The 19,655-nt window shown below is 38.2% G+C and overlaps 1 protein-coding gene across 5 annotated transcripts in view; it reads left to right on the forward strand.

Annotated features, from left to right (window-relative positions):
- The window catches only part of fbln2 (fibulin 2), a 62,976-nt gene that overhangs the window by 8,022 nt on the left and 35,299 nt on the right, over positions 1 to 19,655 (forward strand). For all 5 annotated transcript variants that reach the window (XM_053227044.1, XM_053227041.1, XM_053227040.1 and 2 more), the window contains exons 3-5: positions 13,455 to 13,569; positions 14,806 to 14,935; positions 17,737 to 17,926. In XM_053227044.1, the coding sequence (XP_053083019.1) occupies positions 13,455 to 13,569; positions 14,806 to 14,935; positions 17,737 to 17,926 (435 nt within the window). The remainder of the gene's footprint in view (positions 1 to 13,454; positions 13,570 to 14,805; positions 14,936 to 17,736; positions 17,927 to 19,655) is intronic.

The raw sequence follows: 19,655 nt of genomic DNA on the forward strand, positions 1-19,655 counted from the left end.
AGTGTCTTTGGTTTCAAACCAGCATGCCTTAGCCTTTTACTGCCTTTGAGGACTAGTCAGTGAGCATCTGTATTTTTCTCTATTCTCTTCTTGTGTCTTCTGAGTCTTTCTTTCTGCTGAAATATGGGTCTGCAGAATAATTCTCCCGGTTCATCTGTCAGCAGAAAAGGAGACAGGATTGATTCTGAGTCTGCCTAATTATGTTGTTTATGTAGCTCATGTAACCAGCTGAATTTTTTCCAGTTGAAGTGATTTAGTGTCTTCCATGTTGTACATATGCAGAATATTTATTGATCTTGGCTTATATATCCAAAACTATTTCTAAAGTGAGTATTGAAATTGTCATGACGAACTCCACTTTCGTCTCAATTTTCTTATTCCTTACTTTCTCCATGCTCACTCGTCCATGGTATTTTTCCTCTGTTCTTCTTTGTCTTTCTTTTTCACCAAAATTCAATAACATTGCTATTTTCATACAATGATAAATTTAGACAACAAATTCTGTTTCTCGTAATTTGCACAAGGTACTATAAAATAACAGTATAAATAACAGTGACGTCTGACTGACTTGTTTTGTGATTAGAGCTGCAGGATGACTTGTGTACACAGGGATGGAAGAAGTAGTTACTTAAATAAGAAGTACTTAAGTAAAAGTATGTGTACTGTGTCAAAATCTTACTCAAATATGGAGCCAAATATCTATTTGACTGAAAGTCAAAAGGTGTCTACGTTTAAACTCAAAAAGTGTCTACATTTAAACTCACATACTCCGTACTCCAGTATTCCAGAGTAAAAAAAAAAGTAAGTAGAGCTGTTGAAAATAGCTAACCACAAATTCATCATGTTTGATCATGCATGACTAGCTAGTCCGTAAAACAATCAGTGATGAGGAAAATATTCTTCTAACTCAAACCTTGAAAAACCTGGAATTTGGCTTGCTGGTTAGCTAATGTTTAATCACCCTGTTAGAATGAATGCTTAGGCACATTAGCAATGAAAACAAATAGTTAATGTAACAAGCTCATTTAAAAAACTTAACTTGCTAGCTAATGTAACAAGTACAATTACTCAAGTATTTTCCTCCCCTGGTGCTAAATCTATTATCAGGTCTGTGGTTTACTGTGAAAGGTTCTAAATTTTCTGTCACGTTATGTTCCATCCACATTACATCCTCATTACATTTAAATGTCTAGGTTTCTGTTAACACTGTAACTAAAAACATCTGTTCTTTGAGGATTTGAGGCTCAAGTTAATTGCTTCCTAATCAGCTCAGATGAATGCCACAAGTCACATGGCGTGATGACCACGGCCACAAGTTTGCTGAAGTGTATAGTCTTTGTAAGAAATAAACATGGCAGGGTGTGCTGTTATAGGAAAATAATCAATGACAGGGTTGTGTGTTATCTGTTATCAGCCCAAAGTTGAATACTTATCCATAACAGCACATCCCATGTACTCCACTTATACCCCAGCAATTTGCCAACAATTACAACTGTTAATATATTAATGAATGACACATAATATTTTGACTGTTTTTGGTCATGTTTAATGTTGTGGAATGTCTGTGAGACAAGTTAGTTCCTTCTTCATTCCCTCACCAGTGGTCTGTTTTTTCTCTCTGTTGTTAATGATACACAAAAAACACAAGTTACAGAGAACCTGAAAAGACCTCTGTGTTAAAGGCTTTTTTGTGGCTGTAAATTTATTGACTGTTACAACACACTGACGTCTGAGACTCCTTACAGAAAGCTTCTGGTTTTTGCTCACTTTTGGGAAATAACAGCACGTTTTTTTAAATCCATTTATTTTTAGTCTTAGATTATGTGGTACATCTGCCATAGTCCCTGTGAATGAATTGTTACTATAGAAATAATAACTGTATTAGAACGAGTGCATCGATATAAACCTGTGATTTGAATTACAGCTGGTAATACTTTCGGAGCTGCTGTTATATAGTATATGAACACATTCTAACCAGTCAACTTTGAGAATTCAGCAGTGCTGGGTTAGTCATGACTATTAAGCCCAACATCAGTTAAAATAATTCCAGTTACTATAACTCTGCATACCATCTTATGATTAGACAGTTTTCCTGAGCTCATTGGAGTCTCTCAGCTTATCTGTATGTCCAGTTGGCTAAATAAGCATGCTTGAGACTTTCCTTCTTTTGTTCATTCTCCATTTAGAACTATGGTTGCCATGTTGTGTGTTTGCACTTTCTCTTGCTTTCTTTTACAACACCAACCTCAAGCTGCTTTTACAGTGGCACTAGGAAACCAGGTCAGCATTGATAACTATCACTACTGTCTGGAGCTCCTGTTTTACTGGATGAGGAGCCTGGTTTGGAAAAGTATAATTGGAAGTCATTCATCAAGAGCTGTAAGTGCCAATAGAGTGCATTTTTCCCCTACAGGCCGGTGATTGCAGACACCACATTGCTATTTTCGAGACTAATTAAGATAAAGATCTTTGACAAACATGCGAAACAATGGCAGGGAAGATATATCTACTATAGTCCATCAAGGAACAGAAAAAGACAGGAAGAAAGAGAATGAAGCAGAGCAAGAAAAAGACTTTGAGTTGATATACTGTATGTCAAGTTTAAAATATTTCTTCAAGTAATTCACATCAACCTTCTTTTAGTGAGTAAGAGGCACGTAAACTAGAACCTCTTGATTTATTGTAACTCATGCTAGACATGCAGTTGTTGAGTTGAGGAATCCCAGTCAGCTGATTTATAGTGCATGTTTTTACATCAACAGCAGCTTGACATGAAGCATCTCGACACAAGCTTGTGCTTTATTGTTATTTTTTTTATACAGCTCCATCTTTCCAAAGCTTTTGTCTGCTTTGTAACTCAGCCCAATGGATTTGCCTTGGTGATCTTCCAAAGAGCTCAGCCAAAGAGTCTGAAGTAGTGACATTTCAATGAAAAGTAAAACAGTCATTCCTAAAATATAAAAAAAAGAGATGATGGATTAAACATTTCAGATCATTTGTCAAGAAAAATATGGTATATAATACCTATCACATGTAGTGTCTTACCTTAAGGATGTCTGGGGGTATTAATTGAGAAGACTTTGTTTAAATTATGTGACAGTGAATAATAACAGTAGGTAAGTAGAAATTAAGTTAGGCAAATAAGTACGACTATGCAGCTATTTTCTTCAGCAGCAGAGCTGCATTCCATGCGGTCCAAGGCTGGACATTGATTTCCTCAGTCCTGCTGTTAGACTGTCCTTTTATTCTGGGGCTGTGACATGTGTCACTTGGTGATATAAAAGCACACATTACTGGCTTGATGGCAGTGTGGGTCAGTGTGAGAGATGAGCCTCGCTAAACAAAGAAAGCTAACAATGTGTTAAAACTACAAAGCTAGGGAGCTCAGTGTCTGGGGAACACTCTTTCATATTGGTCTTAATTAGCACTGATGCATTCTTGATCTGTCTTAATTAAGACTGTTGGGGATTAACTACTTGCCTAGACACTGTTGAAGGTTTTCATTCGGATGTGAAATTGAAAAGCCTAGTATCATGAAAATAGATTTGGATACAACAATCCACTTATTTGGTTCTTTGCTTTCCACTTTACATGGGTATAGAAAGAAGCCAACAGTGATAAGAAAAAAATATTAAAAATGGATGAAAGCGGTGTGATCGACAGCTCATTTCATGGGGTGAGGGTTAAAGTCACCGAAAATAAACAAGTACAAGATAGCATCACAGCAGACATGACCTGTTGTCTATGAGATACTCATGTATACTATTGTGCTTTCTGCTCTCCTATATGGAGCATTATCATTCTTCTGAAGCACAAGTTAATCCCTTATCTTCGTTATTTCATTGCCGTGCATTTACTTCAAATATTTTCTAGCTGTGATGAGGAAAAATGCTTTCCTACTTTGCATTTTCTCAGATGGCTTTGTATAGAAGCAGCTCCACAGCGGTAATTGGGAAGTAAGTCGGCTTATTTCTAAAAACTGATTTTCATTCTTGAGAGGAGGACAATTTGGCCTACTTATATGAAATTAAAAAGCTTCGGGCTTTCATTCAAAGTGCTGGGGTGATAGGTATTGTTTATTAAATGAATGGCTCAACCATATGGCTCAGAAAAACAGCATGCAAAAATGCATATTGACTCTGTTGCTAAATTGAACGTGGAAATAAAAGAAGCTGTTAAAACCTGCTGGTGCTTTCAGCCAGAGTGAAGTCTGCAGAAAGTTAGTTTGCTGTAATTGGCGGTTTTAGCTTTCACTTGTCCATTTTTCAGCGTTAAAGCTGAGACTGGGATGCTGCCATCTCTGTTGACCAGACACACACCAAAGTCTCCTGAGATGACATTTGCGATCAGCACCGGAGCACAGATTCTTCATCATTTTGGAAAGATCTTTCTGCTATTACAGTGCTCTGGTGCATTGAAACCTTAATAAAAGTGTACAGGTAAACTTTCGTGTTTTATTTATAACGTCTCTTCCTACTTACATTAATCACACCACACAGAAAAATGTCCAGTTTACACCTACATTTATAATCTCCTTGAGAGATATTGTAGAAATTGAATTTCAGCTTAGACTACAATTATTTATAGTTGCTTATCAGACTGCCTTCATTCTTTTCTAACATTTCTTCTTCATTTTTTCGAACATTTCTTCTAATAATTCGTCCAGATAAGCAAATGACATGCCAGAATGGTGACAACAGTTACCTGTTATGGTTATTTTATGATTTTTTTTAATGCACTGGGGCTTCGAGTTAGTACTTTTGACTAGTGCCATGTACTCTGAACAGACAAGACATTTGTTTTGAAGTTGAAGCATTCTGTTTTTGTCATTGCCTTTTTTTTTTAACAAGCCACATTGTCAATTCACTAATTAGGCAAGGGAGGGTAAATCTCTGAAAGTCTGTGAAATATCTTCCCTAATGAGCCACCTTCAGCTAAATAATTTACATAAATGCCGCAACACAATTTCAGCTACAGTAGCTGCAATGGTTCATGATTAAAAAACAAGAGTCACTGAGCTGTGGGCAGTTTTGTCATACATTGATTGTTCTGCTTCAGTATTTTTGAGTGCTCTTCATAAATACTTTGCTGGGCCCACATCCAGACCGTGGTCCACCAGGTGATATACCAACACAGTATCACATATTAAACACAGTATCACAGAGCTAAACCAATGGCATAGTTCATTATAATGAATATTGACAAAGACAAAAAACAATGATCTTTGGGAGAGCGCACCATTTGCACCAGTGCTGTCCTAAATGTCTTTTTGCCAGCACTGTGCAATGAGTAGCTTCAGTTCAGAATGTCCACAGCATGGAATTGCATGAGCCTTGCAAAATTTTACATGTAATTGCATGTTGTTAATATGTAGTAATATATTCATGCACTGTACTACCTACGTCCAGAGGCCATTTTCACATCATCTCCAGAATGTTGTGAAATCATACATTTGGGACAGTTCATATCAAAGGACTAAAAGCAAATCCTGTTTGGGTTTTAACCATCTGTTGCTGAAAGAAGAATGTATCATGTACTAATGAGCCTCTTGTGTCTGCCCCAGGAGAAAATACCCAGCACAGAAGTTTCAGACAAGTTAAATCCAGAGTTTTCAGAGGGAAAGGTCAGGCAGTTAACAGTTTGAGGTCATCACGCTGCTTTTAGTCCAACATGGAACATTTTCGAAAAATAAAATTAACTTCTTAATGTCTAGTTATATATATTTTTATTATTGTTGTGCTGCTTAGAAATCAGTAATACATCCAACAAATACACAAAATATATTCACATATTCATAGCCTTTTCAGTCTTTTTCTTTTGGCTCATGCAGCTGTTCTGTCTCTGATTGGGGGACAAGACTAAATCTGTATCATTCAAACATCAGGGTTTTTTTTTTTGTTTTTTTTCTAAAGCGTATTGTTTTTCTACCATCTGCTTTACAGATGAGTTCCTGGAGACATGAACCAAGTAAGAGAACTGGAAATGCTCATTCATCCATGTAACCATTTAACAGCATTCTGTATGTGTTATGTCAAAGCAGAACTCTGGAATGTGTGAAAAGCTCGAGAGAATCTACAGGAGACACAAATATCTGAACATCTGTTGGTTGAAGAATCACTCATTCAGTGCAGTACTTAAGGGACATTGGCTCGAAAAACCCAAAGAAAGGCTTTCCAACAATTTGCACTGATGAAATAAGGTTAGCTTCCTCCATCCACTGGAACAGGCTGTGTGTATTTTGGACTATTCTAGCCAGTTTGTTTTGTGAGCATGTCAGGCTGCAGAAGCATACCTGCATGCAATCTGTGGTGGATCACAACATTGTGGTCCAAGGATGACAAAGCCTTTCAAATCCCTCCCCTTTGGCATAAGGAAATGGCTGTGTGCAAACTGCAAACCCATATGAAGATCTAATATGTTGTGAAAATATGCTCCCTATGTTGCAGCTGACTGAGTCTTGTTGTTCTGTATCAGACATTTTCTGCACTGATTTGTGTGCAGCATACTGATGTAGTGTCCCTTATGTAATCTTTTCCTCTAAGCCTTTGAGGTGTTGTAGCTGGTTTTGAAGTAATATCATGTTTTTGGCAGATTTGGCAAAAAAAACCTTCTCTAGTCACAAAATGCAATCACAATTGAGATGCATGAAAAGGACAGGTGTGAATGGCTATCCATCACGACTGACCACTTGTGATCCGATCACTTGAGGGGCATGTTACTCATTAGGAATTCAGATCGAAATCCAGATTTCTGTAAACCCGCTATGTGACAATGTTAAGTATGTTGTTAAGTGCTATACAAATAATATACAGATGAACTGAAATTTAAATATTACTATTCCACACTATAGTAATCATATAAATGTCACAATACAGCTGCTTTTCCATTTCAATAGGCAGAAATGTTGGAACAGTTTTTGTTCTCATGAGCTAAAGAAATGCTCCAGCATTTTTCAACCAAATCTTTATCGTCCACATCTGTATCTTTTGTGCAATTTTCACAGACATGAAGTTTGACATTTCTTTGCACAGCAAAATGCAGAAGATCAGTTTACTGAAAACTCATTTATGTAAAATACACAATATAACACAAATTCAAATCTATAACCATTACACTCTAACATTAAGGGTCTTAGGATGTGAATGTTTTACCAAAGTTGTTTTTATGACATTTTAAGTTTTGAACACCAAAAAATAATTCTGGTACCTTCTGCCATTCTGTGGCATCCGTATGATAAAAATTACACAAATCCTAATGCGTAGCCATAAATTCTTCCTTCTAAAAAGTAGTCCCAGCTCTTAAAGTACAACGTGTACAGATTTAGAGCTTCATTTCCAACTACCTCCGAATAATTTCTATAACTTCAATGTTTTACATAAATATTTTATACCACAGAACTGTTGAATTTTCTATTCTGATTGGTCAGAATGTGTTGATTAGTTTTATATTAATGCACTTGTTCTAATATGTCATCATGTCACTATTACTCAGGGAGTTATATGGTGGAAGCACCACATTTAAGCAATATTGCAAGTGCTGTTCTACTGAATATATTGAGTGCATATGTATATGTATGTATTCAGTACAGCAGCGTGATTGCGAGTGTGATATTGGTTTTATACAACAATTCTACAAACATGAATTTAATATTGAGTAACTGACTTTTCAGACACAATATGGCCAAATACTTTGTTTATTTTTTCCCTGTCAAAGAAAATAGTTCCCAAAAAAGCCACAGCTGGATAGAGCATTGCTTGTTGCCATGCAACGCACAGCCTGACTGACAGCCCGTAGTAAGCAGAGTAACAGTTTCAGTGTAATGAACTATTGCTAGAATTTGAATTTTATGTAGCAAACATGGACAAGCGGAGTGATACGAACAGTGAAATGTAGCTGTGCTTTTACACTAAACATCAGCACTCTTGGAATGCTGCTTGTCCAATCAAATTAGTGGACCTAAACTAACTGTTGTATAAAAATTAATTAAAAATCTGTGTGTAATTGTTGATATAATAAAGTATTCTGAGAGGAAATGTTTATTTTGCCTTTTTGGATGGAGCTTGCAGTGTCTGTAATGGTCAGAAGTAAAGCTGTAACTGCCTTTTCATCTATTACAGTAACTTCAGGATAGAGAGTGAAAAAGAGATGCTGGTGAGAGGATGACTATTTATAGCTGCTGTAACAGTGATAACACGAAATAACTTGTGTTGTGGACATTCCACAACATTAAATGTAACTATAAGTGGAAAAAGTATGATATGTTTTTCTTTAATTTAAAAAAGGCAATTGTTAGCAAATTGTTGTGGTATAATAGGAATAAAACACTTTGGACTGTGTTGGAAAATAATCAGTGGCCCTAACAACTACCCTTAGGCTTCAACCAATTAAACCAATATTTTAAAATAATCCTTTTCATACGCATGTCAATAATCCTCACAGCACAAATGTTATTATGAAGATTTTGCCCCACAAGTCTTCTTGAGTTCTTTCTCTCTTCTAGTTAGTACTTCATTTTTCCCAGCTACAACTGATTAATAGAAGGCACTTGCAGGAATTATTATGAAGGTAAAGGTGAGGTTTTTCTTACAGGCACTGTGGCATGACAAATGTGAAGCCACCCTTACCTGCTTTCAGTCGTTACCCAAGCTCCCGTGTGGATAGTCATAGATAGAAGTGACTTCTATTTAATATATTTGAAGCCAACATATTCATATACACTTTTGTGCAAATACACAAATCAAGGAACAAGCAGCAGTCCTGGAAGAAGAGCATCCATCACACTGTATGGTTACAAAACATAACAAACAGCAAAACTGAAGGGCTTTCTAGACACCATGTACATTTTTCTTCTCAAGTTCCATTTTGTGCCATGAGTTTTCAGTTCACTCCTTGCAATTTACAGCTCAGGCTTTACAAATCTTAAGTTTCTTATTTAATATCTTTGTCTCTTAGAGTTGTTTTTCTTCTCTTCTTTTTGACTGGCCCGATGTTTATATTAGTTTTAATGGTACTCTTCCCTTAAAAGGTCCCCATCCAAAGATTCTGACTAAAGCATAATTGATTTCAAAGTAACTTCTAGTCTCAAGAGCCAGGCTACTTTCTCAGGAAAAGGCTTTTTGATTGACAGTGGACAACCATGTTGTCAGACAAAACACACTAATAACTTTTGAAGATGGTGCTGTAACCTTTTCTAATGCAGAGACTATATCTTACTCTGAAAATCTCTTTGAGTTAAAAAAAGATTACCTTCAGATACAGTTTTACAAAAGTGCATATATACAGTGTGGATAGCCAATCAGATTAAACGTTCAAGATTCTGACGCTTGTTGTAGGTATACAACAGACACAGAATATCTGATACTGAGTTGAGGCAAAAAATTCAATTCAGTTCAATTCAATTTTATTTGTATAGCGCTTTTAACAATGGACATTGTCACAAAGCAGCTTTACAGAAATAAATGGATTCACAAAAATATATTGTAAATATTTGAATTTATCACTGTGAATTTATCCCTAATGAGCAAGCCAGTGGCGACGGTGGCAAGGAAAAACTCCCCGAGATGATATGAGGAAGAAACCTTGAGAGGAACCTGGCTCATAAGGGAACCCATCCTCATCTGGGTGCAACGGATAGTGCGATTATAAATAAATCCCTTCTATTATTGTGTACTATATGGACAAATAGTGCAATTGTGCAACCAATAAATTCATCACAGTTTTTGCAAGAAGTCCGGCTGGTTAAAATCTATCCACTGTCCACTGATGGAGTCCTGAGTACGAAGCTGCTCGTGGCAACTGCAGCCCCAAAGCCACTACAGCAATCTCAGTCCCAAGCCATTACAGTACAGATCCCCATATGTGATCCCCAAGCCATCTCCACAGCCCCCAGGTGGCACCATCCCCAGCAATCCAAACAGTTCTTCAGGCAGTCCATATGGGGCCACCCCCAGCAGCAGCGAGTGAACTCAACCGATGAGAACTCCAACCAGAAGTAGGGCATCAGGATGGGTCAGGCAGCGAGGAGGAGCAGAAGGGGTCAGGATCACTGGCATCACTGGCATCTCAGAAGTAGCATGTGTAGCTCGACAGAGAGTGAGGGAGAGAGAGAGATGGAGAGAAAGGAAGAGATTATTAGGTAAGCTCTTGTCCCGTAATAGTTAAGGACAATGTACTTTGCATGCAGAGCGCAAGCAGGGACTCCGGCAAGACTAGCTATGACAGCATAACTAAAAGGGAGAGCCAGAAGCTAACACAGACATGAGGGCACCCTGGGACATAAGGCAGCCAGCCACTCCACCGTCGACAAACCTGAGTGAACGTCAGAGTGAAAAAAAGTCTGTGTTCTCTGAAGATCACGTTGAGAATGTAATTGTCATGAGGATCACTTTGAGAATGTAATGTGATGTAATTGTCGAAATGACTTTATTTAGTCTTACCACAGTGATGGAATTAAAGGTCCAAAATGCAACAATATAAGAGAAATAAAGCAACACAAAGCGACATCCTTAAGTACTCTATGTAAGCTGTGCTATGCTGTAGAAGGTAAAGTCTCAGTAACATTTCATGGACAGAAAGGATCAAAAACGCAACTGGATTCTTGTCCTCATTTAATTCACTGGGACACTGATACCAAGTTTCCATAACAGATACAAACACACAGACAATTCACATTTCTAAAGCATAACTATGCCTATTTACATAAATAAAATTTTTACAGCATGTGCATGTGCCATGTGCAAAATCCAAGTTTTTGAATTTCTGCTTGATAGCGTTTCTCACGCTCTTTTCCAGCAAGTTGCTTTTGTCACTGTAATTAAATTCAATCCCTGTCGCTTACATAGAGAGAGATGAATTATTCAAATTGATATATGAGTCATTACCAAATTCTTATTTCTTTTTCTGGATTTAATTTGGTTTAATGAAAAGGTTGGAGAAGATAGGCTCCAAGAAAATTAAAACCAGTTCAGTTTCTTTTGCTTTTTAATAATTAGGGAGCTTAAAGCCGTGCTGTCGACATCAGTAACTATTCAGTGAGATTGTCGTTCAGTATGACTCATGATGCACACACACACACACACACACACACACAGCACAACACAGCCGCTTTTTTGCTTCTTTTTCTGGCAAGTTTTCTCTAGATGGCTGTCTGCATCCAAGTTCTAAGTTTGTGTTGTGTTAGATCAGGGGTGGCAAAAAAAAACCTTATCAGTGCAAAGAGCCACACAACAGATGTGCAAACAACAGTGTCTTACAATAACTTATAAGCCTAATAAGCGTCATAACACATAATTAACTTTTGTATCAGCCTACCTCCTTTTACTAGATTCAGTGGGACACATGACAGTCCTGGGTTTCCACAATCCTTTTCAGGTCTGGCTTGTATTCAGTTGTGGATACTCAAAGTAACTCTTTCACATGTGTGTCAGTAAGAACAGAGCAATGCTTTGATTTCCTTTCAGTGTAGAAACAAAATGACTCACAGACGTAAGATGACCCAAACATTGACAATAGTTTGAATGGAGCCAGTCTGACGTCTCTCCATCGGCACAATCTTCCAAAATTCCACAGTTCCTTCCCTCAGAACACATTTAAGTTCCTCAGAAAGGTCAATCATTTGCAGCTGAGATGCTGCTTCATCTTCCACTAAAGGGGCTTTTTATCCAGTCTGATTCAGCAGTGAAAGGGCTGATGAGAAATATAATCTGTGGCCTTTTGTGCCATAGGTTGCAGAATCTGTCCTCAAAACTCTGCTGGGGATTTTCAAGCAGTGTTGCCTATCGTGCAGGACTCCCTTTTACAACCTCTGCTGCTTGTCCACTTGCCTTCAATAAGGAGGGAAAATGTGTGAGCTCTCTCTTTTGTAGATGTGTCTTGAACAGCTTGAGTTTGCTAACAAATGTGAAAACACTCTGCACGAGGTTAGGCAGCATATTTAACTTCCCTGGAAGATTCACATTTAGTCCATTCAGATAATGCGGCATGTCAACCAAAAATGCCAGAACTGAAATCCACTGGGAGTCATGTAGCTCAGGATAGTTTTTATGTTTCTCTGCGAGGAACAGCTTCAGCTTCACCAGATTCAAAAGCTCAAAAAAAAGAGAAAGCACATTATCTCTTGAAAGCCATGTCACAGTGCAATGAAGAAGCAGATCAGTTGGAAGATCTTCATCAAGCCAATTTCCAAAACATTCCAATTTCCAGCACAGGTTTCATGATGTGGTCCAAGTGATGGATATTACAGGGAAACATCCAAAAAGCTAGAAAAGGTCATCAGCTTTACTATAAGGCCATTCGCAGATCCCAACATGGCTGGCTATTGCTGTTAGTTTTGATAGTTGCAGATTTGCAGATTGGCTTTCTCAACAACAGTCTTCAGTGTCTCTTTCGGATCGATGCCATGGGTCCTATCTTTCAATGATACAATGTCAAGCAGCTCTTCCTTAATTGTCTTCTGACACAGACCGTACAAATATTGCCAACTGTGGCTTATCTTGAACGTCACAAGACTCATCCATAGCAATGCTGAAATACTGGCACTTCTCAAGATCTGAATATAAATGTGTTTCGATTGAATTGTTAATTTCCGATATTCTCTGTACAATGGAGTGCCGTGACAGTTGAAGGTCTATTACTGAATGTCTAAAATTTTTGTTTTCAGGACAAAGGATAGCAACAACATCACAGAGGCACTTTTTAACAAATTCCCCTTCACTGTATGGCTTTTTAGCACGAGCAATGTTCCATGCCAACTGATATGACACTAACACATGGTAAATTTTCAAAAACACTGAGTTTGCTTCTCTAACTGACATTGTAATGTGTTTACGTTGTGCTTGTGAAGTTCAGTGCCTTTGGGAAATTTCCAGCCCATGTTAGGATGGAGTGAGGTGAAATGGAGCTCAAGATTTGAAGCCTTAAAACGCAACAGTGAAGTCTGGCATATCAAGCAGAATGGGTTTCCATTCCTTTCAACAAAAAAATATAAATCCTCCCATTCAGATAAAAATTTTCTGTGTTCATCTTAATATTTTTGCTTAGCCATATGCTTCCCTAACTCTGCCATGATGATTCACACTAACTAACTTCTCAAGTCAACCAGGTAGCATTAGTTTATGTTAGCCAATAGGCTAGCCTATGTTGACTCGCGTGAGAGGTTCTGTAAAAAAAATAATTAAAATACATTTTAAAAATCGAAATTTCAAAATAGATTTCAAATTTGGCAGATGCATTTAAATGCATTTCTATTTATTTCAAAATCAGTTTAACAAAACTTTAGAATGTAAAAATAAATGAATAACTAAATCATGATTGTAAACACAGAACACGTGGCTAGATTGAAGAGGCTCAGAGGAGCAGCCAAAGAGCTGCATGCGGTGATGCAAACTGTGAACTTTGTTTGCTGCAGGTTGGTCTTGCAAAAGCTGGTATAAATGAATTGTTTGTGGTGTTGACAGGACTGTCTGCTCTGGTCATAGTGGAGACCTGCTGTAAAGCTGGGCAGAAATGGGCCTCAGAGAACCAGCACTGCAACCATCTGACCCCTGTAATAAAAGAAGACTCTGTCTGTGGGTAAGGCTCACATCCACCTTCACTTTGTGATAATTTAGTAATCCCCAAGGGGAAATTATAGTTTTTAACTAGTAACAAAGCTTTGGTCAGAGTGCAGGATCAGTCATTGTATTGCACCTCTGGAGCAGATCCTTTTCTGAGCTTTTTTCAGTATTTTTATTTCAAACCTTCTAATTTTGTTAGGTGGCAAAGAGGCAGCCATAGAAACCATATGTTCTTATTTTTAGGACATCCTAAACTATGTAGATTTGTCATAATCTTATAAGTAATTGTTAACATACTTTAATATAAAAAAGTAAATTATTTTGCTTGGATTATTTTGGTTAGATTAGACTTAGAACAGAACATTGTCATTGTTTTTTAGATTCTCTCTCTCTCTCTCTCTCTCTCTCTCTCTCGCTAGTGCTCTCTAATTCTCTAATGATATTAACCAAGTACTGTATCTTTCATAGCGAGTAAGCTAACAATATTTGTTAACAGTGTTACAGTTTTTTTTTTTCAGGATCAACTTTCAAAACCCTTTTCTGTAATTTGGAATGAGGATTTACTATTTTTAATGAATAAGAAATGATTGAAATTGGAGAATAAAATACGGGATGTCATTTAGTGAATCTGTTTGCAGGTGGCATATTTGAGATGGATGTTTAATAGATTAAATTGTCCTTTATTGTCCTCTAAGTGTTAAAAGGAATACTATCACTATGAAAGAATGAGAGAACTGTAATTGTTCTTATGTAATTTTATCCGACCCTGTAGCAATACAGTAATTCCATTTATTTTTCACAGAGATTTTGCCATATTCGTGAGGGATCAGGTGAAAACCGAGGCACATATTACACCATAATTTACAGTTGCCTTTGACTGAGCAGATCATGCATGCGTTCTACAGAGATGCATGTGTCATAAATATTTACTGATGGCCCAACACCTGCTCTTAGACTTTCATTATGAGTGTGTTTCATTCAAAGGAACAGATTTTCCCTTCTTTTCTCAGTACAGACAAACTGTCTGTTGTAATCACATACTGTCACTTTTTTCACAGGTTGAACAATGCCTGCATTTTTGTGGTTTTATCTATTTGATTTTAATGAATAAATCATATTTGTCCTCCCTTTTATCTAACAATAACTGACACAGTGCATTTTATATTGCTACATTACACAGTAAGGTTTCCAGCCAAAGTCTGTCATTTTGTATGTGTGTGTGTGTGTGTGTGTGTGTGTGTGTGTGTGTTAGGGCTGTTCAGGAGCATTGTTGTGCAGGTGCACTGAGAGAAAGCAGGTGTTTAACTGGAATGTATGCTGCCAGAGCTGGTGAGGTGTGTGAAGAAGACAGCAGCCCACACTGTGGAGAAGATACCCAAAAGGTACCACACACACACACACACACACACACACACACACACACACACACACACACACCCCTGTACCTAAACACACATAATTACATAATTACCTGTATACAGTATAACTGTGATTAGTAATGTCTATGTCCATGTATGCACTTTTATTCAGCATTAATGTTAATCTTTATTAAGTAATTGATTCTTATAAATCAAAATTATAGTCAGTCAATAAAATAATGAGCATTATAATATATTAGTGTTGTTATGGGCATTATGTTCATGCAGGCACAAGCATAGTATAATGAAGTGAAGTGAAGTGACTTGTGGCCAAGTATGGTGACCCATACTCAGAATTTGTGCTCTGCATTTAACCCATCCAAGTGCACACACACAGTGAACACACACCCGGAGCAGTGGGCAGCCTTTTTTTGCTGCGGTGCCCGGGGAGCAGTTGGGGGTTTGGTGCCTTGCTCAAGGGTCTCACCTCAGTCGTGGTATTGAGGGTGGAAGAGAGCACTGGTCATTCACTCCCCCCACCTACAATCCCTGCCGGACCCGAGACTCGAACCCACAACCTTCAGGTTCACCTTCGGGTTGCAAGTCCGACTCTCTATCCATTAGGCCACGACTGCCCCCGTGCCTAATTCTATGCTATAATCTGGTATTACATGTAATTTGGTTAGATGTAAGCCCTTTTTGTTCTGTTTTTGCCAGTTACTCTTTTCAGGGTCAGAAATTAACATATAGCTATTATGGGTGGACTAGGCCATCAAGACCCCTTCTTGGCACGAATGCATGAGCCATAGTATTTTTAATGGTATTTTTTCTGATATTCTGTGAAGCCTTAAAAGCACTGTCCTATTTATTGCATCCTGGTCTTGTAGCTGTACTCTATTTCCATCAGCTCAGATTAATATAAATCAGCTACTTCAAATACACAAAACCTAGTTACTGAATGGAATCAGACGGCTGCTACATCATTATGCACTGCACACTGCATAACTACTAAAAACTGTAATAAAATATAGAAAGTATATACTATGTACACTTACCATCCACCTTAATAGGAACATCTGTACACCTGCACATTTGTGTAGTTATCCAGTCAGCCAATCATGTGGCAGCAGCACAATGCAAAATCTTATTATGGGCACAGACTCACTGAACCTGGAGAGTTGAAGACTGGATAAAGACCAGGTGATTTTTTTTTTTCTAATCTACAGCTGTTCAGATAGCCTCATGTTCTTGGCTGACAGGAGTGGAACCCAATGTGGTCTTCTGCAGTTGTAGCCCATCCACCTCAAGGTTCGATGTTCTGTGCATGCTGAGATGCTTTTCTGCTCACCATGGTTGTAAAGAGTGATTATATGAGTTACAGTATCCTTCCTGGCAGCTCAAACCAATCTGGTCACTTTCCTCTGACCTCTCTTATCAACAAGGCGTTTCCACCCACAGAACTGTCGTTCACTCAGTGGTTTTTTTTTTTGTCTGTTTGTTTTTTGGCACTATTCTGTGTAAACACTAGAGACTGTTGTGTGTGAAAATCCCAGGAGATCAACAGTTTCTGAAATTCTGAGAGCAGCCCATCTGACACCAACAACTTGTCACACCACGATCAAAGTCACAGAGATCACACTCTTTCCCCATTCTTATGTTTGATGTGAACATTACCTGAAGCTCTTGACCTTTATCTGCATGAATTTATGCATTGTGCTGCTGCCACATGATTGGCCGATTGGGTAACTGCATAAATGAGCAGGTGTACAGGTGGTACTAAAGTGGACTTTGAGTGTGTACTATATGGCTAAGTTCGTGGACACCTGACCATCACACCCATATGTGCTTGTTGAACATCTCATTCCAGATTTAGTCCACATTTGCTGTTATAATAACCTTCATTTTTCTGGGAAGGCTTTCCACTAGATTATGGAGCGTGGCTGTGGGGATTTGTGGTCATTCATTTGTGCTCATTCATGGAGGTCAGGGCGTCATTGATGTGCAGGCCACTCGAGTTCTTCCACTCCAACTTTGGCAAACCATGTCTTCATTTGTGCGTAGGGGCATTGTCATGCTGGAGCAGGCTAGCCCCCTTAGTTCCAGTGAAGGGAAATTGTAATGCTACAGCACACAAAGACATTCTATACAATTACGTGCAATACTTACAATTCCTGGCAACAATTTGGGGAAGGCTGATTCCAGTTTGTTTCCAAAAAGTTTGAACTATTCAGGAGAACTTCTGTGAATGAAGGCACATGTGGATTTGCTTTACCATATTGAATGTGATTGCATTGGCTGTACAAACCTAAAACAGACTGTATTCATTTTGAGCATAATAATATAATAATGAAAACATTGTTTATAGATGGAAATATTTCACTGACCCTTGGTACTGCTTATATAAGGCATAGTGTAGAGCAATAGGTGCTGGAGAGCTTTATTTCCTAATGAAACTGGACATTTGAGTATGACATGCTTGAGTGGCTTATTGTATAACTGAGATACATGATAGAAAGGCAGTATACTCCCTCTCTTTTTTCTTTTACAGATCCTCAGTATAGTGTTTTGCTCCCATGAGTCAAGCTGTAGAGCAACACACTGCTCTTTTGGTCATAATAGCAAATCTGTTCTTTGTGCTGAAAATATTGGCCTGTCTGCTCTTTGAACCTTCCTCAATCCCACCTGAATGAAGGAATGTAATGGCATCTTAATGGGCTGTTGGTCCAAAGATAAACTTTTTTTCATTCTACTGTGTTTCTTCAGCTAGACCAGGGAGAAAACTGTGTATGTTGTGTGACTCTGTGGTGTGTGTTTCTTTTGAGTAGGAGTGTTGCAGCTGCTGTGCACTTGGTTTGCGTCTTCGACGTGAGGGAAAGGGCTGTAACGCACATCAACACCTTAGCTACCCTTGTGGACACATTTTCCTCACCTGCTGTGAGGAAGAAGAGGAAGGGCATAGCACACCTGTACTAAAGAGAAAGGAGAGACCAATACCTACCACCCTGCCTAAAAAAGGTGCCAGAACAAGCACACACATACACACACAAATTTTTGTTGTAACGGCTGTCAAATTTCCGACCTTTATTACTCACTGAATTTTTGTATGAAAGGTTTTGTGAGTCATAATTGGTCATAAGCAGATTTTTCCCATGTTTTCACCCAGTTGCTATTGTGTGGCCAGAGCTGAACACTCTGGCCCTGACGTGGGTGGAGCTGTGCAATAGAAGATGTGACATTCAAAATCTGTGGGTGCAATGATATTTTCGAACCCATTCAAGTCCAATCCAATCCACTTTTATTTGTATAGCACTTTTAAAAATAGACATTGCCACAATGCAACTTTACAGAAATCTGGATAAATGAGCAAGCCAGAGGCAACAGTGGGAAGGAAAAACTCCCTGAGATGACATGAGGGAGAAACCTTGAGAGGAACCAGACTCGGAAGAGAACTCATCCTCATGGATGACACCAGAAAGTGTGATTATAAATCATTAGTATGATTGTTTTGTTGAGTGTACTGTATTGTATATAGGAGTCCTAGGATGAGCAGGTTATGATTACAGCAGCAGTTCATAGCTATAACTCTACAGTATCCAGGTGAGATTATCCACTAAAGCAAGGGCACAATTTAAATGTCACTCAATATTAGCTCAGATGAAATGGAAAAATGGCAATTTTCCTATCTCATTTCTTGCAGCTCAGCACATTTTGATATAAATAGGCAACTTGCTACTCATTAATATATATATTTCACTTGTATTTATATAAAATTATGGGTATGGCCGCTCTGGTGTCCTTGAATAATTTTCAGATTAAAAGAAATTGCTATACATTATGGTACTATAGTGCAGAAGTCATGTGTATCAGTTGCTTTGTGGTGCACTGTGGGTAATAATATAGTGAAGTATCCAGGATCCACAGAATTCAATTTTAAAATGGAATGTGAGGAATTAATTTGATTGGATATTTTCGTAGCTTGCTAAACGCCTGAACCTTTTTACAATTATGCTGCTTTTTACCAGTGTACTGTTTGTGCCAATGATCACAAAAAATTCATAATGGTGACAAAAATATGTCTGCCACACCTACACTATGATCTTGTGCCATATTTTTGTAGTTGTATTATGATATGCATGATAAACCATAGTTTAAAATCTGTAAATTCTACCGCCAGTGCCTGTTTCAAGTAAGACCAGTTTTTCTTGTTTATTTTATATTTTGAATGAAGTAGGAGTGGTGAAGGAGCAGAGCTTTGATGGAGCAGAAAGACACACGTTACCATTCAGAATAGTGCATGAAGCTGCCAGTGAACTCGGCTGAATCTGTGGCAGATGGCCGAGCAGCCTGCACCGCCAAACGTTCTCCCTGCAGCCAATTCATTCCTGTGACATTTTCTCGGGAAATATGTACACGAACACATCATAATATATTTTTTAAACCGCTGAGATATGCCAAACATTTTAAACAGAGCCTCTGTGCTCTGGTCAGTTTGTTTAGCTGGGGCAGTTGTGAAATACACTTGAGTAATGGATTCTGTCTTCTGTCAAGTAGTGACTTAAGGATTTTATTTTGACTGACTGCTATCCCAGGTGCCGTATTCCTCTGACCCTATCTTTCAGGTTTCAAGATCAAGTAACAGAGTGTGACTGTTCTGGCTGAATGAATGTCAATCTGCGCTGCTTGATCATGTGGCTTGATGCCTGAGCACAGGTCTGACCCACTTTTGCTTCCATCTCAAGCGACT

The sequence above is a fragment of the Pangasianodon hypophthalmus genome, chromosome 20 (assembly GCF_027358585.1).
Source record: "Pangasianodon hypophthalmus isolate fPanHyp1 chromosome 20, fPanHyp1.pri, whole genome shotgun sequence".
NCBI classification, from domain to species: Eukaryota; Metazoa; Chordata; class Actinopteri; order Siluriformes; family Pangasiidae; genus Pangasianodon; species Pangasianodon hypophthalmus.